The sequence below is a fragment of the Prinia subflava genome, chromosome 17, assembly GCF_021018805.1.
Source record: "Prinia subflava isolate CZ2003 ecotype Zambia chromosome 17, Cam_Psub_1.2, whole genome shotgun sequence".
In the NCBI taxonomy this organism is placed as follows: domain Eukaryota; kingdom Metazoa; phylum Chordata; class Aves; order Passeriformes; family Cisticolidae; genus Prinia; species Prinia subflava.
The window spans coordinates 10,873,045-10,900,992 of NC_086263.1; the positions used below are offsets into that span (position 1 = coordinate 10,873,045).

Consider the following 27,948-nt stretch of genomic DNA (forward strand, 5'->3'; position numbering starts at 1 on the left):
CCATAGGATAAAGGGTGAAACGGGACTCCGAAAGATCACAGTCAAGCTAAGAGAAGCACAACAAGAGAATAAACTCTGCTAGGAAACACGGGGCTATTTGAAAAGAATAATTTGAATTAGTTCTGTAGTTTATTGCACTTCAGATTCAGATCACTCAAGAAAAGGACCCTGAGAATCCTTTTGGTTTGATGTCTGTTTCTTGCAGTCCCCAGAGGAGAACACAAACCATGAGGCTGTGTAAAGTACATAAGTACAACATAAACACAATGTACGTACACATTAGCAAATACAAATAAACACTAGAAATATACAACGCTGTTAGAAACTGACGGCTTCCTGCCCGTGCTGTGTGATCCCCGCAGGCAGCAGCGGCGGGGGAAGTGACACATGTGAAAGTGGCCGGGCACTGTCACCTCCCGTTCCCCTCAGCCCCGGCGCCACCCGGGCCTCTCCCCGGTTGGCACCACTTGTTCCCCGCGTGGCACAGCCCGGGGCAAGCGCGCAACGCGGCGGAGAACGCTGTCACCCTGCACTGTCCCTGTCCCTGTCCCTATCCCGTTCCCTGTCCCATTCCCTGTCCCTGTCCCTGTCCCGTTCCCTGTCCCTGTCCCGTTCCCTGTCCCTGTCCCGTTCCTGTCCCTGTCCCGTTCCCTGTCCCGTTCCTGTCCCTGTCCCGTTCCCTGTCCCTGTCCCATTCCCTGTCCCTGTCCCGTTCCCTGTCCCGTTTCCTGTCCCATTCCCTGTCCCTGTCCCGTTCCCCGTTCCCTGTCCCGTTCCCTGTCCCTGTCCCGTTCCCTGTCCCTGTTCCGTTCCCTGTCCCTGTCCCGTTCCCTGTCCCGTTCCCTGTCCCGTTCCCTGTCCCTGTCCCTGTCCCGTTCCCTGTCCCTGTCCCGTTCCCGTTCCCCGTTCCCTGTCCCTGTCCCAGCCGTAAAGCGCGCTCCCGCCGTCGCAAACGCCCCGCGCGTCCCTGGCGACGCGGTGCCGGAAGATGGCGGCGGCCGAGGCGGCCGAGGCGGCGGCGGAGCTGTCGCAGGCGCTGGCGCGGCCCCTCAGCCTCCTCCAGCAGCCCGAGTGCGGCCGGGCGGCGCGGCTGCGGGCGCTGCAGGACATCCTTGCCCAGCTGCAGGGCCGGCCGCTGCCGGGCGCGGTGCTGCAGGAGGTGTTCGCGGCGCGGCTGCTGCGGCCGCTGTCGCGCTGCGTGGCGGGGGACCCGGCGGAGCGGTGCCGGGAGCTCGCCCTGCAGCTGCTCCGCCACGGCCTCAGCCACGGCGAGCGGCCCTGCGAGGCGCTGCCCGTGCTGCTGCCGGCCCTGGCGCAGCGGCTGTGCCCGCCGCAGGGCGCCGAGCCCAGCGAGGAGCTGCGGCTCGGCCTGGTGCAGCTGCTGAGCCTCCTGCTGCAGCGCTGCGGCGCCTCCATGGCCCCCTACCTCGGCGACATCGCCCGCGTCCTCCAGGCCACCCTGCTCGACCACTATGCCGAGGTCAGGCGGGAGAGCTGCAGGTGCGCCGCGGCCTGCGCCCGGGCCATGCCAGGTGCGGCTGAGGGGTGGGTGGGCAGCGCTGGGAGGATGTGATGGGGGCTGAGGAAGGGGCGCTAGGAGGGAACAGGGGTGCAGGCAGGAGACGAGAGGTCGCACACACCCTCACAGGTGTGCTTTGCAGGGTTTGGAGGATCTGGTGGAGAAGAACCGTGCCAGGAGTGTAGGCTGAGCTGTTACATGTGGGTAGTAGCAGGAGGAGGGGCTAGGGGAGGGTATGTGGGCAGTGTTCAGCTCTGTTACTGTATAAAGTTAAAGCTGCTTGCTACATAAACACAGCAACATTATCAGGCTGCTGTTCATAGTGGTACAGAAATCATGTTGCTCCAGATCTGTCACCCGCACAGAGAAACAAATAGAATATGGAAGAGCATTAAGCCTCCCCGCAAATGCATTAGTCCATCCAAAATCATCCTGTACTCCCCAACTATTGGGTATCATGGATATATCTATGCTACATAGAGAGTGATTTGGGTTTGAAGGGGCCTTAAAGATCATCTAGTTCCAACCCTCTACCCTGGACAGGGATCCTGCCCACTGTGGCAACTCTCATGGTTGGTGTTTGTGTCTTTCTGCCCTAACAGAGCACTTCCATCTGCAGTCAGAGTCTCTGATAAAACCCCTGATGCAGACAATTTCCCACCAACACTACAGAGTCCGTGTTGATGTGATTCAGGCTACAGGAGCAGTGATACAGTTTGGGAATGGAAAGTCCGTGGATGATGTCCTGTCCCATCTGGCCCAGAGGTTATTTGATGAGATTCCCAAGGTTTGCTTCTTTTCTTGGCATTTAAATCTGTTTAAAACTCATCCCCATGGGGTGGGTTTCTTGCTGTTTCCCTGCTTCCCCCATTGTCAGCTGTCCTGCATTCAGCTGTGATGTAAATATGTCTGTTGTGGTTTAATCCCAGATGGAAATTAAGGACCACACAGCCCCTTGCTCACTCCCAGCTCATGTCACCTGTCCTGGCATTGCTCCCTCGGCTGTTTGTGCAGCTCCTCACTAGCACAGCTTGAGACACCCAAAAGTCCTTGACTTTTCAGTCAAGTGAACATCAGTATGTTATCAGCATTGTTCTCACACTAAATCCAAAAAACAGCCCCATACCAGCTGCTAGGATGAGCTCAGTCCCATCTGAAACCAGGACAGTGCCTCACCCAGCCTGTACCAGTTGTAATCTGTCCCAAACCAATGCTGGTGACTGCATTCCAGTTCAGCAGAGTGTTGAGGATAGTAGGTGTCTTTTTCTTCTAATGGATGCCTTCAGTTCTGTCTTAAATTCTTTGTCACATCTCTTTGGGCCTTGATTCCCTGGCCTTTTCAGACATTAACAAATGTGGTATGGTCCCTATATAAGATGCAACTGAAGCAGTAATTTTAAAATTATCTTTCCTTTGTAGTGAACAGAGAAAAATTTCTTCTGGAGATGTGCTTGGAAAGCTACAAATTCCATAGAAATGTACATTTCTTACATTCTAAGGAAGGAATTAGCCATGAGAATTTAGTTTTTTGAGTTAGGTCTGTACCTTGTCTTCCTCTCAGAGCTGTGCTTTTGTGCAGCAAACAGTCTAAGACTGACTAAGCCAGAGTGAAAAATAAGAATGTGATTCCATGTGTGTTCCTTAAGATGCTTCCTGCAAGTGAGGAAGTAATTCCTGTAATTTCTTCTGAGAGTATTGATGTGCTTCACCACATCTTACATACAGAAAGCAAATATTGTTCTTAATATTTTCTGTTATTCTCCTGACACCTTTAAAATGTTTTTTTTTTCTCCCTGTAGGTACGGCATGCTGTAACAACTGTCATTGGAGAATGGTTGTTGCACCTACGAGACAGATACTCATATTTTCACAAGTTGATCCCTCTGTTACTTGGCAGCTTTAGTGATGAAATTCCTGAAAATACGTAAGAGGAACATTTTGTCTTTTTTTTTCCCTCCCTTAAATAGATGTCAAAGAAGTGTTCCTAAGTTCAGCAGATTTCTTGTTTGGAGGACAAAACCCCACTTCTGTTTGTTAGCTTGTTTGTTTGTTTTTTCTTAGACTGAAAATGTTAACATTATCTTCAGTAACTTTTGTTATACTGTTCTTTTATTCTACATTTAATTAAGTGTGAGAGAGACAAAGACAGGGGTGGACAGAGACAGAATTCTCCCTTGGGAGAAGAGGCCTCTATCCACTGAGTATAGAACAACTTAATGTGCCTAGATTAAATGGCAGGAATGCTTCCCAGCTTTCCAGCTGAGTTCAAGTAGTCAGCTTTTCCAGAGGTCTCATTTTAAAGTGTTTTTATCTGGGGGCATGGTGGTATTAAACTCTTGTTTTATATCTAGGAAGCTGGCTTGGACCTACTGGGAAAAGATAGGCTTGCAGTGGGAGAAAGAGAATGAAGAAGATTTGAAGGATAAGATGGATTTTAGTGTTTCACCATCTCATTATCCCAAAGGAGGTAAATGTTGCACTGAAAGTAGTTTTTGCTTCGTGAATAATCTCCAAGAGCTGCAGTGCAGTACTGAGAGCAGAGCAGGATGTGTAATATTCATTACGATATGTAATATTAATGTAGAGAGGTAGCACGTATAAAATATACATAAAATTATTTAAATTATTTCTATTAAATTTAAATTTTAAAAAGTGATTGTTCAGTAACCTTATTCTTTTTTTTTTTTTCTTTTTTTTTGTTAATCCAAAAATTCATTTTGGAGAAAGTAAATGAGGCTGCCTATGCTGTAAAAAAGGTAAAGCAGTGGTGCAGAAATAGCAGTAAGTTCTACATCAGCCAGGTGCACAGTGGGCACAGTAATGACTGGAAAGGAAAGCAGGAGGAAAGAACCCGTGAGCTAAGTCCTTGAATAATGAGTGCAGGTCACAGCATTAATGATCCACATAATTGGTGTGGAAGAAAAATCTGCAATGAAATCATTTCAGACTTCTCTGTGAGATACTGGGATGCTACTTAAAATCTGCCAGTGTACATGAGGAATGTGGGAACAGATTAATTTCCTTTATTATACACAAAATCCCCAAGATATGCAGAATGGGTAGTTTACTTTTTAGTACTATATGATTTATAGGTGGCTTTCCAACACTGTGTTTGCAGTAGCTTGAAGCTTGTTTCCTGTCTTGGGTTCACAAAGTTAATGTTTAAAAATATGCATATTGGAGTTGGGGGAAGAGAGAGTTTAACTGGCTCATTTATTGATTTCTATACTCATATTTAACTGAACAAAAACTCTTTTGGTGTGAAAGAACAGGTTCATGCTTGACTTGTGCCTACATGACAATCACATCACAGAATACCCAGCAGCAAAATCCTTTCCATGACAGTGGGTTCCGGAGTTCTTTCTTCTTTGAAATTACACTTCTTTTTTTTTCTTTAAAGTTGTTTTACTCAGTAATGCTTGAATGAAAGGGGAAGTGCTTCATAATGGTGACTGGTTTGACAGAACTGTTTAGCTTTGTAGGCAGACAAGTTGATCTGTCATCCTTCCCAACCTTTTTTCTTTCCTCCTTATTTTATATATAATTTTACCTCAGGGCTTTGGAAATGCTGAGGAGCTTTTTTACTTCCACTAGTCATGGCAGAAACATATTTCTTCTCCTGGCAGTCAGAGAATCTTTTAACAGACATCAACTGATGAAGTTGAGTGTCTGAGCTCCAGTCATTTATTTTGCAATGACCGTGATATAGTGAATGTCATTAAAGGTTTAATTTCATTGTCCTTGGAACAGTGATTACCATTTGTACAGCTGATGGGGTTACCTTGGTCAGTTTTGTCTAGGTGTGTGTTGGAGTTTGTGTAAACTCTTTTGGTGGGGCTTTTTAGAAAGTGACATCTACCAATTACCTCATAATTAAATGATATGTGATCTCCCAAATAATCTTCTTAGCACAATAAATACGCTTCATGAATTTAGGCAACATTCCAGCTCCACATTAAATTGAATTTTCATGCATTTTTCTTCATAGAATGATGCAGTTAAGGCCTGAATGTGACTTATATGTGTGTATTTATATATATGTCTACATGTAACTAAAGATTTTTTTAAAACAGCCTGGTAATTTTGGACTTCAGTCCTAAGTTAATGGTGACTTTTAGGCATCATTTTCTTGCTGTTTATCTTTACTTCAAGATTGTATGTCTTATTAATAGTCAGGCTTGATGTGACAAATAGAAGAAAAGTCAGAGGAAAGGATGATTGGCTGCTTAATCCTACAGATACAAAACTTTATCAGAGATACCAATGTATCTTATGTGGTGTCCTACCACAGACTGTGTTTGGATGATTGTTATTAGATGTGTCCTTTCTGTTTGCTCTCCACCAGCATTTGGTTGGTTTGGTTTTTTAGGAGGGAGGTTTGTGGTGGTTTTTTTTTTAATATGATAATGACGTATTTTAGTACTTTGTTGCCATTTCTTGTGACTTGAGTGTACTGGAATATTTTTTTCCAGCTGTGAGTAGGCCATTTTAGTTAAGTGGCTTTGTGCAGCTGTCAGACTAATGGAGCTGCCACAGGAGCCCTGCTTTGATCTCGCAGTGACAGATCCTGCAGGTCAGAGGGGACCAGAGGGGAGCTGGTGTCATCCAGGTCTGCACAGCTCACACTCAGCCCCAGCACTCCTTGCCTCAGGATACAGGTGCAGACAGTTTATGGCAGGGAAGTCTTTGACAGGAGTAGCTACAGGGATAAATGCCTGCATTTGAACATCTGAAATGAAGGAATTGCTGATAAAGAATGGCCCAAATTCTTCAAACAAAATTCTGCCTCAGGTCGAATAGGATGCCAGTCTGTATCTGCTGTCTCAAATTGATTTCTTTATTTGACCTTCTGCTACTCATTGTCAGCTTTTATAATCCAAAATGTTTCCTCCATTGACAAAAGAAGCAGCATTTCATGTCTTGATGCTTGAATTTTATTTTTTTTCCCTAGTTAGGTATTTCATAGGTATTTCTAAGCCTTTTGTATTCTCAGACCATTTAGTTTAGTCAGTTTTCATTTTAACATTTGTAGTTACACAGGCCAGTGCAGGAAAATATCCTGAGACAGCTCAGTTATTTTCTTCCTGAGCATTTACAGGAGAACTCTGTATGAGAAATAAAAAATGCATGCACATATTCAGTTATTTTGACACCTCATAATGAATGATGTCTCTTTTTTAAAACAGCATCTGAACACTGTGAGTGGCAATTATGAAATCGTGCTTCTCAAAGAACAACTTTTCAGATTTTGTTTGTATAAACATATACATGTTAAGAAAGTAGACTGGAGGAAAAAAATTACTGAAAAATTTTATTGCTGTTTTTTTGGAAAGGGCTGTCACAGCTTTATCTGTAAAGTACAGAACAGGATGTTTGTTAGATGCTTGTGATATTGGTGAAGTTGCTCCTCTGAATCTCAGTGATTTATAAATTAACTAACAGGTAAATTTGATGATTACCAAGACAGTACAGTAGGCATTTGTTGGGAAAGGTAAGTTTATTAGTTCTCAAGAAATCTGCATTTTTTGTTGAAGCAGGGAATATATATTTGTAACTTTCAGGTTCTGTTTGAAATCAAAAGACAACCACAAAAACTGCTTTCCACAAAGTCGTTACAAAGTAAATTCAGTCTAAGGAAAAAAAAAATATCCCCCCCAACTGCTTTATTATAATTTCAAATGTATTATTCAATTTTTGAAACACTGAAGAGACATTTCAGTGAGCTGCTTTTCCTGGAAAAGCCTTAGAAAGGAAATTATGTAATAGCTGTGATTTTTAAAGCACTGTCAGTTTGTTGGCCTGATCTATTACACAGCATCTGTACAAGCCAAAGTTCTGTGCCCTTTCTGCCTTCAGTTTGCCAGATACACTTTTAACCTTTTCCTTTAGAGGGCACAATTGACATTGTCTGTTCTACTGCAGCTCATGTCTTCTGTACTGTTTGTGCCTTTTACTTTCTTTCTTCATCCAAATTATATTTGACTCAGCATTTGCATGCAAAAGTCTTTCTTCTGTTTATCTGTGTGTGTTTCAGTTTATTTTTCACAAGATTTGTGTTGCTATCAAAATTAAAAGAGAATTATTAAGCTGTGTTTTCCAAAGTGGGTAAAGACACATATTCATTTCAATTCTCTTCTCCTTCTGTAAACATTTTAAAATATGAAATCTAAATCACCATCCAGTAATAAAAACATAAATATTGAAAGAGCTGTGTGGAGTTTTAATTCTGCAATATACATTAAAGAAATGCAACGTACACAGGTAAATTCCTCAGCAGCATTTGGAGTATTTTGTTCTGTGCTGAAGCAGGCACCCAGAGCTCTTACCTTGCAGCTTTTAAACTTTTCTGAGTGTTATTATGCATTGGCTTCTCCTTTGACATTTCTTTTTGGGTTGTTTTTGTTTCTTCTAGAGACTCGACCAGGGCTGGGTTGTCGGGAACTTGTGTCGAGAAACCTCTCCAAAATTCTCCCAGGTCTCTGTCATGATCTGACAGACTGGGTTGAAAGCACAAGAGTCAAAGCATCCCAGCTGCTGTACACATTATTGCTGCATGCAGAGGATCACATCACCCAACACATGGAGCTGCTGCTGAGAACTTTGTACCAAGCGTGCTCAGATGAAGAAAGTGAAGTGGTTAAAAATGTGAGTTTGACCTGTTAAAGTAGCTGTTGTACACTGAATAAAGACTTCATAGTCTTCAATCTGTCTTATGGAGGTTGGCTTTACCTTAGGTCACTGGAAATTGCCCATGACTGATGGATCAGGTTCAGGTTTATATGCATGTTAAAAACATGTGCACATTATACTTCACTGATCTGTTAAAATAAATGTATTCCTCTATTATTGGTATGAGGACCAATAGTAGAGTTATTTAAATACTGTTTAGTTTGTATGCCAACCCCATGAAGCATTGATAATAATCTCTCTGAAAATTATAAGCAGTGGATTAAAGTGTAAAAGCCTTGGGGCAACAAATTCAATGTAAAAAAATGTGCAGGTCATGCCCTTTCAAGTTAATTTCACTTACCTCCCCCTGCTCCATAATCCAACCATATATTGAGGGATGTTTATTCCATTTGATACCCATATTCAGTGTTTGAATCCTTGACTTAATGCTAGGAAAATGCAGGGTTGGAGGGGGTTGTGAGGAATAATTAGTTTGATTTTTACTAACAGTTGATTCTTTCTACACTTTGATCAACAAACCAGTAAAACAGATGCAGTTGAAGACAGATAAATTTAGCAAAAGAAAGACAGGTGGTACAAATGCTTTTACAATTCTAAGATAAAATCTTCTGTTGCTGTTTCTACACAAGGAAGAGAACATATGTATAACAAAAACTTATCTACGTAACTTACTCTAAAGTTACAAATTTTATTGCTTTGGGAAATTGGAAGAATGTGTTCTGCTTGCTGGATGCAGATAGTCCAACCCTAATTCAGGCTCTTCTTTAGGTTCCTGCTCTCAGCTGAGCTATAAGAAAACATAAATAATTAGGACAAGAAGGCCATGTAGCCCTGCTATTCTGTCAAATTTCCGATCAAGTGCTTATTGCTATAAATCTAAATTCAAAAGTATGTATTCAAGGAGCACATAGCTGTCCCTTGCCTTTTATTGACCATACTTGTCTCTTTCTTGGAATTCCACCAGTAATCTTCTCACAGGTGCTTCCAAGAGATTTATTTCTGGTTAGGAGATGATTCAGTATTTAATTGTACTTTTCCTTGTGCCATACATAAGATTCAGCAACTTTTGGGTTTGAGTACCTTTTATCTCTTAGTGATGCAGCTTCCCAGGGTGCTGTGATAACCTCCTCTAGTTTATCATGGGAGGAACCCATTTCAGAGCAGCCACCAACTTGGAAAATGTCCATGTCTTTCTCCAGTCTAGTAATACCAAATGAGACCCTTCCAAATTTCCCCCCATTAAAGTGAGTAAATTGATCCATACAAATGTATCAAATCATATTTTTAAACTCTTTAATCGTATTGTCCATTCTCAGAGCACTGAGACTCTTTTTCTTTTTCTACAGCAAATATAGAGAATGGAGTTCACATCTACATAGAGGATGTTACAACTCCTTTGAGTCCTGTCTTTGTGAAAATAAACAGCTCTCTATAGTGCAGATTGAAACTGTAGAACTCAAGACTGTGTGCTTCTATTGAGATTAAAAAAAACTTGTATGATTCAGGTATTAATCAGGTGCAAAAAAAATCATAGCTAAATGACTAGACTATAAATGATAGAGAAAGGGAGATAAGTTTTCATCTTTGGGGAAATGAGGCAACCCTTAAATCCATGGGATTGGAGGAAGTGTTCCTGTTGCACAGGTAGTGCTGCAGTAGTTGATTGTTTCTTTGTTAATGCACACTGGGCATCAGTCAGGCAGTGAGCCCTGGTGTGGTTGTATTTCATGTGGAATACAACATCCTGATACGTCTGCAAGGCAGGAATGGGATCAAAGGGTGTCACTGTCATGGGGAATACACAGTAATTTAAACCTTTCAGTTAAAGAAATAAGATGGAAAGCAGTGGGCAGTTCCTCCATGGCATTGCTTCCACACTTAACCAGATCTGTAATGTCAGCTTCAAGATATAGTACAATAACAAAAAATTCCTCCTTCAGGTTTTTAGAGTTACAGCTTTAATAAACAGGAGGTGATGCATTAAAGGCAAGCCTCAGAACAGCATTTGAGGGACAAAGTGCTAAACCCCTAAGTGTGCAACATCTGGTTACTCGAAATTGGAAACTTGATTGCGGTGAAGTTGTGCACTTTGTTTCTGTGCACTGCTTTCTCATGGAAGTTTATCTGATGTGGGGAAGGCTGCTTGCAGTGCCTTATTATGTGCTTACTGAACATGTCAAGAAAATTTCTTCATGCATATAATCATTACTGAGTGAGTGGAAAAGGCCTACAAGGCAACTGCTGAAGCATTTAAAATAACAGGTGGAATCATAAAAAGAAAAAGGCCATGATATATTGAATGGTCTTTGTGTTTTCAGGAAAATCCTCAAGTTATTCCTGTTCTTTTTTCAGAGTGTGAAAGCGGCAGAATTGATTGGAACATTTGTCAGCCCTAAGGTGTCTTTGAAATTAATCAGCCCAGCCTTTGAGCAGACACCCAAAGCGTCCTGTGTGATGGTTCTGGCTGCAGTGATTCGAGGCAGCCCAAAAGAAATCTTACAGCCTCATGTGACCCAGCTTGGCAACACACTGTCACAGGCTGGAGCCTGTCAGCAATCTGGAGAGGTGAGGAAAGCTGCAAAGCACACAGCAGGATACAGGCTTTGACCAAACTGCTTCTTCAGTTCTTCTCCCTACATGCTCCCAATCCTGTCCCTCCCTTTCACTTCTGGCTCAGGATAGTTGTGGACACGTGTGTGAGACAAAACAGGAGCTTCTCCATTCTTCCTGGGCCGTGTTGTGGTCTCCTGGGGAAATCTGCTGCTTTCAAAAACTTACAACAGTCCATCCTCTCAGCAGACATAGGTCCAGGTTTGAGAACTGCTGTAAGAGGCTTCATACAGTGGTAATAAAATGAAAAGTCAAGGCAGAGAGAGAAGCAGCTGTTTAGTACTGTACTAACAAAGGACTACCCTGGTCCTGAGGCAGAGTTTAGCCCATGTTTGGAAATTCCTTGTGTTCACAATCCAAACAAGATCATGCATTTCAATCCTCATCAGTAAAAACGACTGAAAATTTTTTATAGTCTATTGTAATTGGCATGTTAGGTTTCTCAAGATGCCCTCCTAATGTTATCTGATTTTTGTTTTGCATTCTTATTTTCCATTTTAAAAGGCATGTGACAGTACTTTATGTGTATATTTAGGAGCATGTTTTCTAAACTTTTGGGCTTGGTTACTTCTCTTTAAGTGGAAGTCTAGAAGGAAGACCTTTATGAATCAGAAATTTACTTCCAAGTGTATCCTTAGGTAATAGCTGAGCATGTGAAGAATATCCATCAATTGCTATATAAGGAGATGAGAGATTATCTTAAACACAGAATGGATATTTTTTAACCTGCAGGATTTTTTTTTCCTTCCCATGTTCAAATGTAGAAATAGATCTGTTAGAGATGCACAAGAGGAATCCCTGTGGTTTTTCCCCCAAATGAAATCCTGGCTTTCATTCCACCAGAAGTTTGTTAGACCTCTGCTGTTAAGATGACCAAAAAAGGGCCAGTGCTGTGCCTTGAGGAGCTCTGACTTCATGTCAGATGTAGGCTTCCCTTAAAACAGTTATTCATGTGTGCAGACTGAATCTGGCCTAATTGTCTTTTTGAGCCAATGTAAGAAATACATTTCAGGTTCTTCCCTCATTAGGTTTCTTTCCTAATAGAATATGTACCAGTGATGCAGGAATTAACCTTAATCTCCATGAAGCCTGTGATGATTAGGAGCTCATATAAGTGGAAGCACTATAACCTGATTGTTCAAATAACAATTCCCTGAGGTATAGCTGCAAAATTTCTATGAGGTTTAAGCTTACCACTTCCATTTGGCATTAGCTCCAGGAGTCAAATCCATCTGCAGCTGAAAGTCTGGCAGAATTGTTCCAGCCTTTAGTCTTGGAAAATAATCTCTCTCTATTTTAGCCAGCAAATGCTGCACAGACACTGTTTAGCTAAGGATTGACCATGTCCATGAGATTAATAACACTTATGGCTAACCTATTGCTAGACTTGATTTATTTTTGGGGAATGAATTTGTAACAATGGCCCCTTCTGTTCCCTGACAGCTTCGTGGGTATCTGATGCACTTTATCACAGAAGTCATGGCAAACTAACTGACAACATTATTGACTTGAACTGGTATCAGTTGGATCAAGATAACATGAATTATATGGCATCAAATGAGATAAATTGGCTAAAATAAAAGCAAAGTCTCAGGGTTTTTTTGGTTTATGTATTTAGCTGTCATTGGTCATTCAAAACAGTCAAACATGGAATAATGTTTCAAAGAGTTGTAACAAATATGTTATTAATTAACAAATTGCACTTCAGAAAGAGAAAGTACTATCAGCAAGCACTCCAAAATGCTTTGATGTTTTTATTCACCATTCACCAGTGGAACCATTGTGTGATTCAGAGCAGGGTCATTTAATTTGTTAACAGGACAAGGCAGACACAAACAGTGTGCCAAGAAGATTATATTGTATTCTATAAAAAGTAGAGTATAGGTAATTAAAAGAACTAACATGAAATTACCAATGTGTTACCGTGTAAAGGATTATACAGTGCTCAGATTTTGTTACTGTCATTTCCCATATCTTTCCTTTAAAGAAAACCTTATATTTGCTAAGATAATAAATATGTGCTTTTATTAATAAATAGGTCTTTTATATGGAGCAGCTGCTTTATTGTGTACAAGCATTGATTGAAGTGTGCCAGGAAGACTGCAGAGAAATTAGCTTGCAGCTAATGAAAGTTTTGGTGACCATAATGGCAATATCATCTTCTGAGGACCTTAAAGAAAAGGTAAACTTTGAGCTGGTTTAATATTTTGTTGTGTTCTTGTCTTTTCTTATTGATATGGGGAGTGTTTGTGGCTGGTCTGAGATTGTGCATCTCTGACAGTACAGACTGTACCTGTTTAGTACCAGAATTAAGTCTGGAGTTGGGTTTACAATTTGGGACAGCAGAGCCTGGAGAATTATGTTACTTCATAACTTTGATTAAAAGTTCATAGAGTTAAAATTCTGGTTCCAGCAAAGGAACTGGAATTCAATTTTATTTTGTGGTCTAAAGCCTCTAGTATGGGTCTGTAGCTGCAGTTACAACTATAATTTTCTTTTTCTGTAAGAGTGTTCAGGTTAGGTTTCAGAATAGATGGCTTGAGGTGCATTACTGGAGCATGGGAACCTTGGAGCTGGATGGGAGCAGCCATGGGCCTAGCAGAGCACTTTATCTGGGTATTAACCACCTGCCTGCAGTTAGGTAAAGTTTTGGAACAAGAAGTGTCCAGGATTTTATGTTTGTACTGGATTCTGCCTTGGGCATGCTGGTTGTGCTGGTTGAACTGTTGATGTTTATTTTTTAGTGGATATAAGTCACTGTGAATGTTTGGTTATATGCAGGAAAAAACTGAAATTTATTTTCTGACTGTTAAAGAACAATTCACTTAGAGGTCAAGAGTACTATTGGCCTTAAAAATGTGATGGTTTCATAGTGATTTTTTCATCTGTAGCCAAATATCAGACTGATTTTACAGTAGTTGACCTTTTTACCTGCCCACAAGAAACAAAAGTTTAAATGTCACAGGAATGCTTTAAAATCGAGGACAGCTGTAGATGCCCAGATAATAGATGAGCTTTTTTGGCTCTGCATTATCTCACCCCCTTATTTTTCTCTTCCTCTTTCTTCCCCGAGCTAAATATCATATAAATCAGCGAGCCATCCTCATGCAGTACAATTATGACCTGTCCCAGTTGTCTTTTTTTCAAACACACACCTTAAGTGCAGTGGCTATTCTGCTTCCTCTCCTCTTGCTCCCAGGCATGGTATTCCAAAGGCCTGTGTAGCATCAGTATTTATGGCCCCAGAGCTGACAGGCTGCCTCCAAGGAGATGTTCTCTAAGAAAGCTCTTCAGAAAGAAATAAACTGGAACAAAGTTTGAAACAAGTATTGAAAAGACTTTGCAGGTCAAAGAGGGGTGGGGTGATGATCTGTCTTATGGAGAGTGGGATTTGGGGGGAGGTGGAGTTTTTGTTTGTTTGCTTGGGGGATTTTTTAGACAAAAAATCAGTCTGGGTAAGCCTTAGACAGATGGATCTGGAATGTTTTGTGGTATCTTGCCTGTTTATCCCTGCAGTGGTCTATAAAGTCAGCAATGCCCATTTAAAAACTTACAACTTCGTACTTCTACGAAGAAAGCAGTTTCATGGAGATAAATCCTGATTTTCATAAATGGAAAACTTAATCTCCTGAGATTATTAAAGGTTTAAGATGTTTCTGCAGTTACAGATGATTTTCTAAGTTGACAGTACTTTGGATGAGAACCCTTTTTCTCATTAGCCTTTCTTTCAGCTAGACACATACAAAATCTGGCAGTGAGATTACATAATTGCAATATTTCAAAATTGTCACAAAGACAAATATGGCTTGAATTTTATTTTTTTCTCCAGTTACTGATTATTCCAAATCTTCAAAGTGAGCTGGACAGCTTGGAGAAGGCAAGTAGTCCTCGCTAAAATAGCTTAGGAACATGCAGAACAAAAATATCACAGTTGCGCTACAAGTATGAATTTTTTTGTTCAGAAAAGAAATCTGTATTCAGACTCAAAAGATTTTGAGTATAAACATAAATTATTCAGAAATTTGCATTATAGAACTTGAATTCAGACTTCATTGTGAGGGAATGGACCAAGAGCAGCTGAGCACAGCAGAGGCACGAGGAGGAGCCCCAAAGGGACTGAAGCTGTGTCAGTTGAGAGAGTCTGATTTGAGAGAGCATGATTTGAGCTTGTCAGGGATTTAACTGGTGACCTAAGGACAAGGTTTTGTTTCATTACCAGGGCCCTGTGCTATCCTGGCTCTTCTTTCAGCACACTGAATATTAGCAGGAAAATATCGTGTTGTTAAACTTGTTAGCTTTCAAGTAGAGGAAGGAAAATCACCATTGCTATTTATTTTTATTTAACTGAGAGACACTGTTTAATGAGCAAATATGCACCAGTCTGCTGGCATATTTAATTTATTATTTCTTTTTTTCTTTTTAATTGCACTCTTGAAACCACATAATTTACTTTAAATCATATGTCAACAATGTATTATTTTGTATCACTTGTTCAATGGAAAAAAAATCTTGTGTGTTATGTGTTATGGTGGGATTAATAATGAGGAATAGTTTCTGGCCTGACACATTCTGTAAAATGTTCCAATTAATTTACAAGTAGCTTATATGTAAAATACTCATTTATCTGAGTTGTTTTGGCTGTCTGGCAGAATGCTTCCATAAAGGAGAAATCCATTGTGCTTGAGGCAGGCAAACCTGCTTTAAGAGTAACCTTTGTCCTTAGCAAATCTTGATTTATTTATTTTTTTCTTAGAATTCTCATTTATTTTCTCCACATCTGGTACTTCCATAAAAACATCTTTGTCTGGCGAGTGATTAGTCTGGAAGAGTCTAAAGGTCCTAGACATGTTTGAGCTAACTTGTGTGGTTGAGTTCAGCTTAAAAATATTAAAAATATGAGTACAATCTGTAGTTCTGCTGAAGCACTTGGAGTCAAATGATGTCACTCCCAGCACTGCACTCCATCTTTCCCTGCTGGAACTGGCCCTGCTGGCAGCACATGTTATTCCTTACTGAGGTTCCCAGCAGTGCCTTGCTCCCCATTCTTGATTCACAGTCTACTGAAATCACCAAGACTACAGATCCTGCTTCCAGCACACCTTTAATCTCTTCCTTGGGGAAGTTTTATACTTCTGGTAGGAGCCTTCAGGAACTGTAAAAGCAAATTTTCATTTGCTTTGAAACACATCTGCTGCAAGTGATTAGGAAAATCTATAGGCATCCTTGCCAAGCATGCTCATGTCTGGAATTCACTTAGTAGTTCTTTTACATGTTTCATTTGTACATGTTTTATTTGCATGTCTCATAGAATTGTCTTAACTCTAAATATGAAGAAGATATTTCTGATGTAACAGTGAATTTTGGTACTTCTAAGCTACAGGAGTTGAGAAATTCAAAAGGAGCCTGCCCAGCTACTACAAAGAGAGAGCATCTTTCATAATTAGGACTGGAGGGAGAAAGGGAAGAGGGGAAATGCCATGTCTTCTCTTACCTACAACAGGAATAGTTTCTGGAAGCTGTCATGGCTTGGGATTGTGAGAAATTCCCCCTATGTTTATGCTTTAAAGCATTCTTAAATTAAGGTGAAAAATCACTACATCTTTAAAACCACTAAGAGCCTTTTTTATGATGTGGTTCATTTTTGGAGAGGTCTGCACATGGATTAGAGACTCTTATTTTGCTGTTAGGTTGCTGTGTTCCTGATGATTTCATTTTGAAATCAGGACAAATGTTTCACTTCAAATAAAAGTTAATGGATGTATTATAGACAGACATAAAATATCAGCCTTGATTGTTTAATAGAAACTATGAACATCTTCCCATGTCCCTTCTGTTCTTACAGAATGAGTTTTAAAGGACTTTGGGGTTTTTTTTAATGGTTTCATTTAAGTATCCTGTCTCTGTTCTAACAGGTGGAGAAAACAATGTCTTCATTAGCTGAAGTGCAGCAGTTGGAAAGTTTCCATTGTCTCTACAAGCAGCACATAATTCAGCTGCTGGAGTGGGTTTCAGTGTCATGTGAAGGGTGGACCTGCTATTCCCCAGAAGTGTTGCAGTTTGAGGTCATTGCAACCCATTCAGGTACGACTCATTTAGTTCCAAAAAACCTCCAGTCAGACTCTCCACAGCCTGCAGGCTGCTCGTGTTTTGTAATGAACAGTGTAATATTCAGGACTTTCACAAGAACATGATGGAAAGCAAAAGATGTTGAAGCAGCTCAGATTCCCAAAGGTTCCGTGGCTGCAGGGAGAATGCTGAAAGCACGTAAGGAAAAGTGCACTTTCAGGTGAATGAAATAGGTGAGGACTAAGGGGAGACAAACTGATGTAGCTTGTGTCCAAAAATCCATCTTTTTATTCCATTTATTCACTAGTCTTTCAGAGGACACCACCTCTCTCTGACAAACACTTCCTCAGTGTTGCTGTCCAGCACGTGGCTGTGCAGAGGTGACACACTCTGGTGTACATCTCACAGCCCTGCACAGAGAGCACTCCTCTGCCACAGCTCCCCAGCTGGCATCTGCAGCAAGGGACATGGGGACAGGCAGTGCTCTTCACCTAGACACACATTTTAAGGTTATTAAAATAAAAAGTCCTGTTTATTTGTTTTTTCCTTTCTGTTGATTGTAAGGGGGATGGAGACAGACACCGAATGAAATATCACAGTGGCTACTGCACATAGTTAGATGTGGACAGGTATATTTTAAAGGAATGTATCTTCTGCATTTAATCTTTGAATCTCAAAAAAACCCTCATCAAACCTATGTGAATCCACCACTTGCTGGTTTGTGCAGCAACCAACATAAGTACTTTTTTTGGTTTTCATCGTGGAAAGAACAAAAAGTTACTTCAGCACAAGATTTGAGAGGCCAACTCTTCTGTATATTTGTGCTCCCATTTCCATGACTGAGGGACTTCTAGACAGTTGTCTCTGTTTTGCTTAATGCTAAATAAATCATCAAATGTCTGGGCAAACATTTTGGCTTGCACCCAACACTGGTAATGTGCTATTGTCTGTGTTTTCTGTCTGACACAGCAGCTCCTAGAGCTATTTTTTTTCTTTCTTTTCATTCCCACACATGTTGTTTTTAATCAATTTAATCAGCTTTACTCAATTCATATTTCTCAGTTTTTACTGTTTCTCAGGAGTGTATGCTTAAGCTGAAATTAGCAATGTAGTTTATTTTGTTTATTTTCCATCTGTTGAATTTGCTGTTATCAGTTTGATACAGTAGTAGTATCTTGTGAATGTCTCAGAACTCACATGAAGCAATGTATCTTGAATAAATGCTGTGAAAATAAAGACCTGTTTGTTGGCACAGACATTTAGCAAACTGCAGTTCAACACCCTGTATTGCTTCAGTCTAGACAGTGAAGATTTGGGGTTTTTTCATTATTATTTTAAACATCACATTTCCAGATATTATTAAATGCTATTGAGCTTGTTTTGGAATCTTGAATACTTCAGTCTGTCCATCCCATGTGTGAGGAATATTCTTGTCATCAAATACCAGTGTTGTGTCTCCTCTGGGAGGATTTTCTAAGTTAGTGAAGTTGAGTGGAATGTGCATCTTAAGGATGCAAAGCTGAAGAAGTTCCTAAAGGAAAATAGTTTATTGCAAAAATAGAGCAGAAAGAGCATTCTGCAGCAAGGAGCTTGCAGAATTAAGCGTGTGTATAGTCTCAATGTACTCTTCCTATTTAAAAGCAGGCAGATGTTAGTCATTATCAAGGAGAAAGGCAGAATTTTCTTTCAGTTGTGGGAAAATAACTTCTTAAAATGTTGGGATAACAGTTCTGTTTGTTTGGTTGTTGTTTAAATTTATCATAGGATGTGAAAATATTAACAAACTAAAGAGTTAATTTACAAGATATTTTTATTTCAAATAGCTTCTAAAGTACATCATTTTTAGATTGTCTCATAGGATGAAAACAAGCATTATTTAAACAGGGAGAAGGAATGCTGCTGCAGTAATTGTATTATCCAAGTTTTGAAGCTGATCCTTTCAAACAGGCCCTTTCCTATGCCTCAGGGAGTCATGAACATCTCAAATGCTGCATGTGGAAAAACTTGAAAGAAGAAAAAAGTGTAGTTAATGCTGCTGTGTCCAGAGGTGTCAGGGTCATGCCAGATGCAGTGTAGTTTTTCATTAAGTTTAAGAAAACCAATGCTTTGTGCATAGTTTCAGACTTGCAGGGTTACGAGGGAACAGCATTAATCCTCCAAAAAGAGCCAAAGTGCCCTCTGGTCCTGACAGTCCCAGCAGCTCTGGGGTGTCATGCATAGATCCTTTCCAGAGTCATGGAATGATAAAATGGCTTGGGTTGGAAGGAGCCTTAAAGACCAGCAAGTTTCAACTCCCTGCCATGGGCAGGAACACTTTCCACTATCCCAGGTTGCTCCAAGCTCCATCCAGCCTGGCTTTGGACACTTCCAGGGATGGGGCAGCCACAGCTTCTCTGGGCAAATGCGGTACAGCTATGCCAAGATAAATGAGATGTGGGGAACTGATCTTCAGGCTGCCCTGGCCAAAACTGGGGGTGCCTGAGCCCGTGGGGAGTGAGCTGGGGACAGCTCCATGCAGGAAGGGCAAGCTAAGGGCTATTTTAATGCCACTTATGTTAGCAATTTTAATGCACCTACATATGAACCATCTAAATAGAACTTAGTAGTATTCTGAAAAAAGCCCTCTGTGTTTGTTTGCTAGGTCCTGTCATAGGTGAAGCTCTGGATGAGTTTGTTCTCATTCTGAAGACGTGTCTCCAGGCAAACAGAGATCCCCAGATGCGGTTAAAGCTTTTCACTGTTTTATCCCAGTTGTTGCAGAAAGCAAGTGAAACCATCAATTCTCAGGGGTAAGTGGAGGTCTGATTTCACACAGCTATTTGAAAACTCCAGTGGCATTAAGAAGTAATGACCATGGGAGTTATCTAACCCCTGTAACCATCTCCATGTGAGCAGGGCTGGAAGAAGAAAGGCTTTCCCACCATCTTCTCCAGCCTATTTTTCTTGCTGTAGTTTTTAATAAAGATTAGGAGGGTTGAGTGCAATAATTTAAAAAATATATATATAAATAAATGGAAGTCTTAACTTCCTCCACTGTAGTTTTCCTACCTGTGCCATTATTGCGAATTAAAAGGAGTGTCATGCAGAACTGGATAGTTTTCAAAAAGTGAAGAGCTGTGGTTGAAAAGAATACTTGTTTGAAAGCTAAAAGGGAGATTCTTGGAAAAGAACTGGAGTGGGGGGGGAGTGTTTGGGTTGGGTTTTTTTTCATTTTCTCACAGCCAGCTCCTGAATCCCTAAATTTTGCCTGTAGTCATTGTAAGGAAATGTCTGACTTTTAGAATTAAGTTACACAGATTTACAACAATAAGGTCTGAAAATGGAAAGAGAGAGAATTTAATTGCATCAGCAACAGCAGAAATAAAATGTTAATGGTAATGAGAGATAGTGTTGGGAAGTAGTAGTAGTTCCAGTTGCACTCTGACATTCACTGCTGTCAGTAATTTGTTTAGCTCCTTGAAATGGTTCTCAGAGTTTAGATAGGAAGGCTTTTGGTTATTGTGCTAAACACAGTTGTGTGGTCACCTAATTGTGTTTGAGTCTGACATGATTGAGTCAGATGATTGCCAGATCTTGCTTTACTGATTCTGTTTCAAGGCACCAAAACAAACCTTCTCACAAATAGCACAGCACCATGGTTAACATAATGCTGATGGAATTTACCTTTGTGTTTTGACAGATCATTTTCTCACTGCAGTTTAACAGAACATTTTATTAAAAACAGAAGCAGCTACTGATCAGATAGCACAGACAGCACAGAGCTGCTTTTAGCTTTGGAGCTAAAAGGAGATTTGGAATTATGGTGATCATTAGTTTTATTTTTTTCCAACAACCTTTTAAACAGGAAATTATTAGTGCTCAGAAATCTTTTTAAAATACCACATCTAAAGGGTTTTAGATGTGTCTTATGGAACGTCAGATTTCTTGTTATTACTTAGGTGCCATCTGCTGACAAGAAGCAGCAGTGGATGGATCTCTGATTTCTCCAGAGTCCAAGGGCTCTCTTGCCAAGGGGAAGCAGCAGCCTGGTGTATCTGTTTCCATGAGCTTGCAGGTGTGTGTCAGCACAGAACTGAGGCTTGGCAGTGCAGCTGCTTGTGTTTTAGTCAGGTGATACCTGGATAACAGGGGCTACCTGCAGCACGGATTCTTTTTGAAGTACTCACTGGTAATTGTTAGTTGTTAACACGGACCTGTTATGTTCCTCCTGTGTCTTGGCACATCACTAAAGGGGCCACTCATTCACCCTGGCAGTGTAGGACTCTCAGAAAAGTCAACAAGAGCTTGTTCCCTTTGTACCAAGCCGCAGGGTGGGGATGTGCTGTTTGGCACTGAGGGGGCTGCAGTTTGAACAGGGCTCTGAACACAGAGGGACAGAGTCAGGCGAGGTTCGGTGTGTTTGCACAGCCAGCTGCTCTGTAAGGCAGAGGCACAGTGGATAACCTGAGCCTGTCACCAGCCACAGCCACACACTAATGTCTCTGATGCAGCAAAGTATTCATTAACTTGTCAGATCTATATTTTTTTCCTCTTAATTTGAGATTGTTTGAGCTGTAACTAAATGAGTGTGAGGGAATCCTGCCTATTGTAGTTGCTGATTCTCACAGCAACTTTTAGCATTATAACAACCCTTTCAATGGAGGAGAAGGAAGAAGGATCAGCAAAAGCATCACAGTTTTATGTGTTTGTAATAAAAAAAAAAAGCAGTCCCTAATGTTGGGACTGGCACCATCAGAAAATCCTACAGCCCTCTCATCTTTGGGGGAGACAAGTTTCTGGGCCAAGAGAGCTGAAATATTCTGTGTAGGCTCCCTGCTGGATCAGGAGTTCAGGTGTCATCAATAGCATTCATACATACCTTTCACATTATAAACACTTTTCACTGGCTGGTCTCAAAGGGCCTCACAGATATTAATGAATCCTCACAGCATTGCACAGAGTGTTATCTCCACTGCACAGAGAAGGTGAGACACAGAGAAGGTGAGTAGTTTACTGAGATAACACTGAACCATGGTCATGGCCTGAAGTGGGAGGAAGTCTAGCCTCTGTGTTCTATGAATGTTAGGTATTTGTTTAAATATTATCTAGAAAAATTAAGTTGTGAAAAGCTTATCACATACATTACAATCACATTGCCTTATAAGATGTTGCTTATTTTTTTACAGACCCTTTTTTATTTCCCTGTTCTGCCCATGTTTCTATGACAGAAAATTCTCTTTTACATCCTGTCAGTCTCTTTATCACTTTCTCATGAACCTTTATTTTGCTTTCTTATTTTTGGCTTCAGGCTGTTCCCTAGCTACCTTGAGACTGTGATAAAAGACATCCTGGCTCCTAATCTGCAGTGGCATGCTGGAAGAACAGCAGCTGCCATGCGTGCTACAGCTGTATTGTGCCTTTGGGCTCTCATCCACTGTGAAATGCTTTCACCAAAAGAGGTAAATTCTCTCTTTCTCATCCTTTGAAATCTTAGGCAGAAAAACAAAATAAATGCAAGGGGAAAAAAAGAGTAAATCCTTAGGGTAAGTAGTATTTTCAGAAGGACATAAAGGTTTCATAATAAAATTTATGAATTGTGATTGAATGTTAGTGACTGAAACAATCGCTAGTGGACAGATGATGACGTCCTGATAAGAGACCTGAGGCCAGCAAAGTGCTGAGGTGTAAAAATGAGTAGCATCAAATTTTGTAGATATTTTTTCCTAACAGATGATCAGTTCTGTAGCACAAGGTACTGACCACTATGAACACAACAATTTGGGTGCTTCACATTGCTGGACCTGCAGGCAGAGCCTGTGCAGCAGCACTGGAGCCAGCCAGGACGTGCTGTGCTGTCACGTGGCAAAGACAAGTTCTCTGTTGCCTTGGAGCCCACAGGTCCATTTAGGGGAAAAAAAAATAACATCTAAAGAGTCTAAGGAAGGACAGGAGGACTTGAAAAGGAATATAAAGAATATCTATAGAGACTGGAGTGCTAGCAAGGAGTACACTTGAAGAGATGTTTCCCACCCCTGCTTAAGGATTAATTGAATCTGAGGGGGTTTTTGAAGCTTCTTTGCTAACAAAAGCAGTATTTGGAAATTGTGCACTTTGGAAATGTGCTAAATACAAAGTCATTTTTAGAAAATAAATTTAATTTAAATGTTATTAAATGTTCACATTAACAGACCTTAATTGAACAAAGTGCTTAAGCACACGAGTGGTTGAGTTCATACATACAGAAATGTTGATATCAGAGACTGCTGTTCTAGCTGAACATTTTTTTCTGAATCAGTGCCTTAATGCCTATTTGGCATTAATGGATGATGTGAAATACACAGAATAAAGTCAAATTCCAAACCTCCAACACATCCCAGCCCGGCGCGTCCTGTTGGCGCCATCTGCTGTTACCTGTGCGGAACCCTCAGCTCCGCCTCGCTCCGAGGCTCCACAATTTGGGGTTTTTTTTTAAAGGCGAGTAAGTTTTAAAGCTGTTACAAGCTTGAACATACATATGAACTCCATAAAACTCATCTGCTTATATACTGAGTGTTCATGAGCTGGGTGACTGGCTGGTGGATTTTCATTTTCCAAGCTAATGTAGAGGCAAAATTAGAGTTCTGTAACTTCAGGCATTTTTGGGGTAGTGTTTCTAGCTATTTTTTTTAACTAAGCAAACAAGTATCTAGCACATATAAGGGTAAGTGCTATAACACTAAGCATATTTTTTCTGTTCTTTTCCTATTAACTGTAGATCTTAAAAGTAAAAGATGAGCTGATGCCCCAAGTTATTGCTTCCATGGATGAAGACTCTAAAATTACTCGACTGATGGCTTGTCGTATTGTTGATGTTTTTCTAAAAGTCTGTGGGAGGCAGTTTGATGCAGATAAATTTAAGAACACTTACACAGGTATGTGTAAAGGTTTGGTAGATTTGGCACTAGGTATTGTTGGGGGTTTTTTGTGTGTTTTAATCAAGATTGCAGTGTTGAAGAATTAAATTTGCTTTTTTACCCAAAGTACCACAGTTTACTCAACTTTTAAGGGTTTGGCAGCACCGAGCAGTATTCCCAACGTCATTATCCATCAGACCACTAGGTGGAACTTCACTCAATAGTTTGGTTTGTGCAGGGCTTGCCAGCAGCTCATCTGCATTGCTTCAGAGTTTGGACTATGTGTAATAATGTGCTAAGTATAGTGAGAGCAGAACAGTACTGCAGTGTATAAATGGAAGTCACATTGTTCTCTGTGCTGTGGTTGAGAGCCAAGAGCAAACCATCTCAGTGTACCATAAATAGACCTGAATAGGTAGTGGGTTGGGTTTAATCTAAAAAAAAAAAAAAAAACCAACAAAGAAGAAAACTCTAATCTAGGTCTTTGTATTGCCAATTAAAGTGAGGAGCTGTAATGCCTCTTAGGTTGAAGTTGAAGTACTAAACTGAATCAGAAGTACAGACTATGCTTTGTGCCAGGATTTATGTTTTTATACATACAAATAAATTTGGCTTTCTCTAATTCAGTATCTTAACAACTGATACTTTTTCTTACATGGCACATTAGAAATCCAGCTACAGACATTTTTATTTTGGAGAAATACATGATCAGATAATTCTCACAGTATATATGTCTTTGCATTTTGCCTATTCACGTAGTCTGCAGTGCAGTAATTCACTGAAACAGTAATATTTAATAATGTAAATAACTCATATTACTTAATAATTTAATATCTAATTAATGGAAATGCTGTGCTTTATAAAGCATAGAAATACTTAAGCTCTGTAGTTCTCTAATGCATAAAGACACCCATAGTTCCTTGTTAGAAGGAGTGCTAGATAACATTCAATTAATCTATATACTTCTCTGTATGTCTTTTATTACTGTTTGGACAACATCATCCAATAACAATGAATGAGGAGCTTTTAGGAACCTGTATGCTACATGTATTTATTACACTCAAAAGACAAAAATACATCAGAAATGCAACAATAATTTGAATGTTGACAGAATACATTTGTTTTTTCAAATACAAAAGCCAACTCCTGTTCAGAGAGCGTTTTGGTTATTGCTCCTTTTCAGAGGTTTTAAAGCGTCTGGATGATGCCTCGTGTGATGTCCGAGTGGCAGCTGCTCACACCTTGGCTAATTGGTTTAAGTGCTTAAAGGACAGTGATGTGAAATCCTCAATGGAAGGTCATGTTGAGTATCTGTACCAAGAACTGTTGGTGCATCTCGATGACCCAGATGAAAATCTCCAAAAAGCAGTCCTAGGTAAGAATTTCAGTCATGTATATTTTTAACGTTGTTTTTTAAATCATCATTGTGAGCGTTCATGAAAGCAGCACGTACAGGTGGAGGATAACCCTGCCAGGTCAGAGCTTTCCTTTGGGGTTCAGTGGATGAGCTCTGACCTTTTACCTGTGTGCAGAGTGACTGCTTTGCCCAGTGTTCCCTAGGGGAGGCAGCAGGGCAGCAGAACTACTGGAGATGGTAAACAGGATATGGAGCACAGAGCCCAACCTCTGCAGGGTGTGACCATATCCCAGCCTCCTGGAGGAACTCTCTCTGGAATTTATTAGTGTAGCAACCTGTGTTAAAGAACATAAATTCAAAATACAGCAAATGGGGCGATTGCATTGTCATCACTGCATCACTTGTAGAGCAATTTCCAGGTTTGCTTTCAGCTACATTGAGGGAACTTGGGTTGAGAAACACAAAGCAGCTAGTGATTTATAAAACATATTTTTGTCTTACAGAAGTTTTAAAGGAAGGAAGCATTTTATTCCCAGATCTGCTGGTGAGAGAAATTGAAGGGGCTGTACATAAGCATCTAACACCGGTGTATTGTAATCAGCTGCTACATCACATTCAGTCAGCCAAGGAATCAGCTCTGTGAATCACTGCTGAGATTCTGGTTAGGAAACTGATGTGAAATTGTATGACCTGGATTATCTGTGTATTTCTGTCTTCTTAAAAAAGGCTGAGCTGGAAATAGATTGTTTTTTCTTTGTAAATTCACTGGTGGCTCATTTGAAAGTAAAATTGGCACAATTCTATGTTCTTTGGAGTTTGAACAGTTCTTTGTATTTCCTAGCAATAAAACAATGTTCTAATTCATTTTGCATTGGTTTTTCAAATACAAGGTCTAAAGAAGGAATTTTTGGGGGAATTTAATACTTAGATTATTTAACAATTTAATAAATTAATGTCAGAGTTACTTGTAATTAGTAAGGATTCAGTCTTCCGTATAGCATTTCAAACTGGATAAAATCACACTTGACAAAGTCAGGTATGTGCTGACCAGTTTTATTAGGAAAAAAAAGCAGCCAAACTTCCCTTTCATATTGCAGCAAAGTGTATGTTTTGGGTATTCATATTTATGGTGATATAATAGGGATATAGTAGGTGGCAGTAAAAGAATAGTTTTTATTTTTATTGTATTACATTTCATGATTGAGAAGAAAGCTGAATTTTTTAAATTACGGTTCATACATGGAAAGAAATGTGCTGTTTTGTCATTTAGATTAACAGTATTTATATTTTTGTACTAAATATATGTCATTTGCAGTTTTTATGTTTATACTATTGTGCCTTGGAAAGCAAGCAATGTTTGTTTGCATATTGCTTTGAAATTAAATTCTGTAACTTTAGGTTAAAGCTTGGTTTGTTTGGGGTTTTCTTCAATAGCTTTGTAGTGTGTAAGTTTTGGTGTCATCTTCTATTTTCAGCTGTATAATAAAATAAGGGAACTCCTACATGCTTGTCCACACCATTGTGGGGTAGAGTACTGGGGTTGTTTTTGCACACACAAATCACGGAAAATCAGGATTCTGATGTGGGTTTTTTAAGTTATCTGTATTACAGACAGAAAGTGCTCTTTGGCTTCTAATTCCCAAGAGCCTTGGCTTTGTGTCAAGTCTAAAAACAGACTCAGTGGGGGTTGTTCATTCTCCTTATGCTGTAGGAAGTGCTCGTGTTTGTTTGTCCATCTGACCTAGGTTTACCTTTTCAGGCCTGTGACATAATTGTTAACCAACCCATGCTCTGCTTACAGCAACGTCTACTTGCCTTTCTGAAGAAACATTTGAGACAGATTACACACACAAGTTTTATCCCTAGCTTAAAGGCAAAGTAAAACTTCTGGCCACTTCTCCACAAAACACTGGGTTGCTTTGAAAATTCTCCAAAAAGGGACAATAACACTAATGATCCAGAATAGTTGAGGAGTTTCCTATGGATCCAAAAGCTATTGTGCATTCCTGTAGAATAAGATACTCATTTTAGGTCCTTTGTACTGTCTTTGAAGTTCAGCTTTCTTGTAATGAAAAGCTGAAGTACAGCTGTTCCTGGACTGAGCAGCATTTTAATTGACTAAAAACTATTAACTATTTAACTCACTGTAAGTGGCAGCTAAAATTCTTATAAGGCACAATGAGAGTTAAGTAAAAATCCCTAGAAAACATTAAATAGAGTGAAGATGTTGTGGAGTCTCCAGCCTTGAATTTATTCAAAATCTGACTTAATACAGCCCTGAGAAAGCTGTTCTGCCTGAGCCTGGTGGGCAGGAGTGGGACAACATCCAGCATCTCCAGGGGCCTCTTCCAGCCTGACTGTTCTATGGTTCTGTGAAATTGTTTCCTTAGTCTAATCAATTATTAAAAAGCCAATTAAATTAGCCTGGAAATAGACTCTCTATCTATCCTAGCACAGACCTTGTTCTCAAAATAGTCTTTCAAAGCACTGCAAAGCAGCGGGTTCCTGGAATACAACCTAAAGTTTCACTTCAGCAGCAAGAACCCAGTTCTCATGGTAAAGTTCCCTTAAAAGTTCTAAATAACTCCTACTTAATGACACTACTACAGGCATGATATTTTTAGCTTCTTATGTTGACAAAATTTAGATTCTTTACCACTGATTAACAGCCTCATGATAGCTGCAGTACAAATGTTGGTCAAGTGCTTTTAATTACTCTTGTGATCTAAAGCAGAGATGTTTGCAAACCCAACTTCAAATGTGGGATGAGAGAAGAGAACATTCTTGGTTGACGTGGAATCTAGTCAAAGTTTTTCAAGATGTTCTAAAACTGG

At 40.2% G+C, this 27,948-nt stretch overlaps 1 protein-coding gene across 1 annotated transcript; it reads left to right on the plus strand.

Moving 5' to 3' along the window:
- The first annotated feature begins 959 nt into the window (after nt 1-959).
- On the plus strand, nt 960-26,518 carry DNAAF5 (dynein axonemal assembly factor 5). The gene is made up of 13 exons (XM_063414319.1): nt 960-1,532; nt 2,122-2,306; nt 3,319-3,443; nt 3,871-3,986; nt 7,932-8,164; nt 10,562-10,774; nt 12,858-13,001; nt 16,732-16,900; nt 19,527-19,674; nt 22,173-22,323; nt 23,619-23,775; nt 24,941-25,132; nt 25,618-26,518. The coding sequence occupies exons 1-13, from the start codon at nt 989-991 to the stop codon at nt 25,755-25,757; spliced, it is 2,517 nt and encodes an 838-aa protein (XP_063270389.1). The 5' UTR covers nt 960-988; the 3' UTR covers nt 25,758-26,518.
- Nucleotides 26,519-27,948: the final 1,430 nt, after the last annotated feature.

Coding starts and splice junctions, on each gene's coding strand:
- DNAAF5 (XM_063414319.1), top strand. CDS start 989: ATGGCGGCGGCCGAGGCGGCCGAGGCGGCGGCGGAGCTGTCGCAGGCG. Junction 3,444..3,870: donor GATGAAATTCCTGAAAATAC/GTAAGAGGAACA, acceptor TTTTATATCTAG/GAAGCTGGCTTGGACCTACT. Junction 25,133..25,617: donor TCTCCAAAAAGCAGTCCTAG/GTAAGAATTTCA, acceptor TTTGTCTTACAG/AAGTTTTAAAGGAAGGAAGC.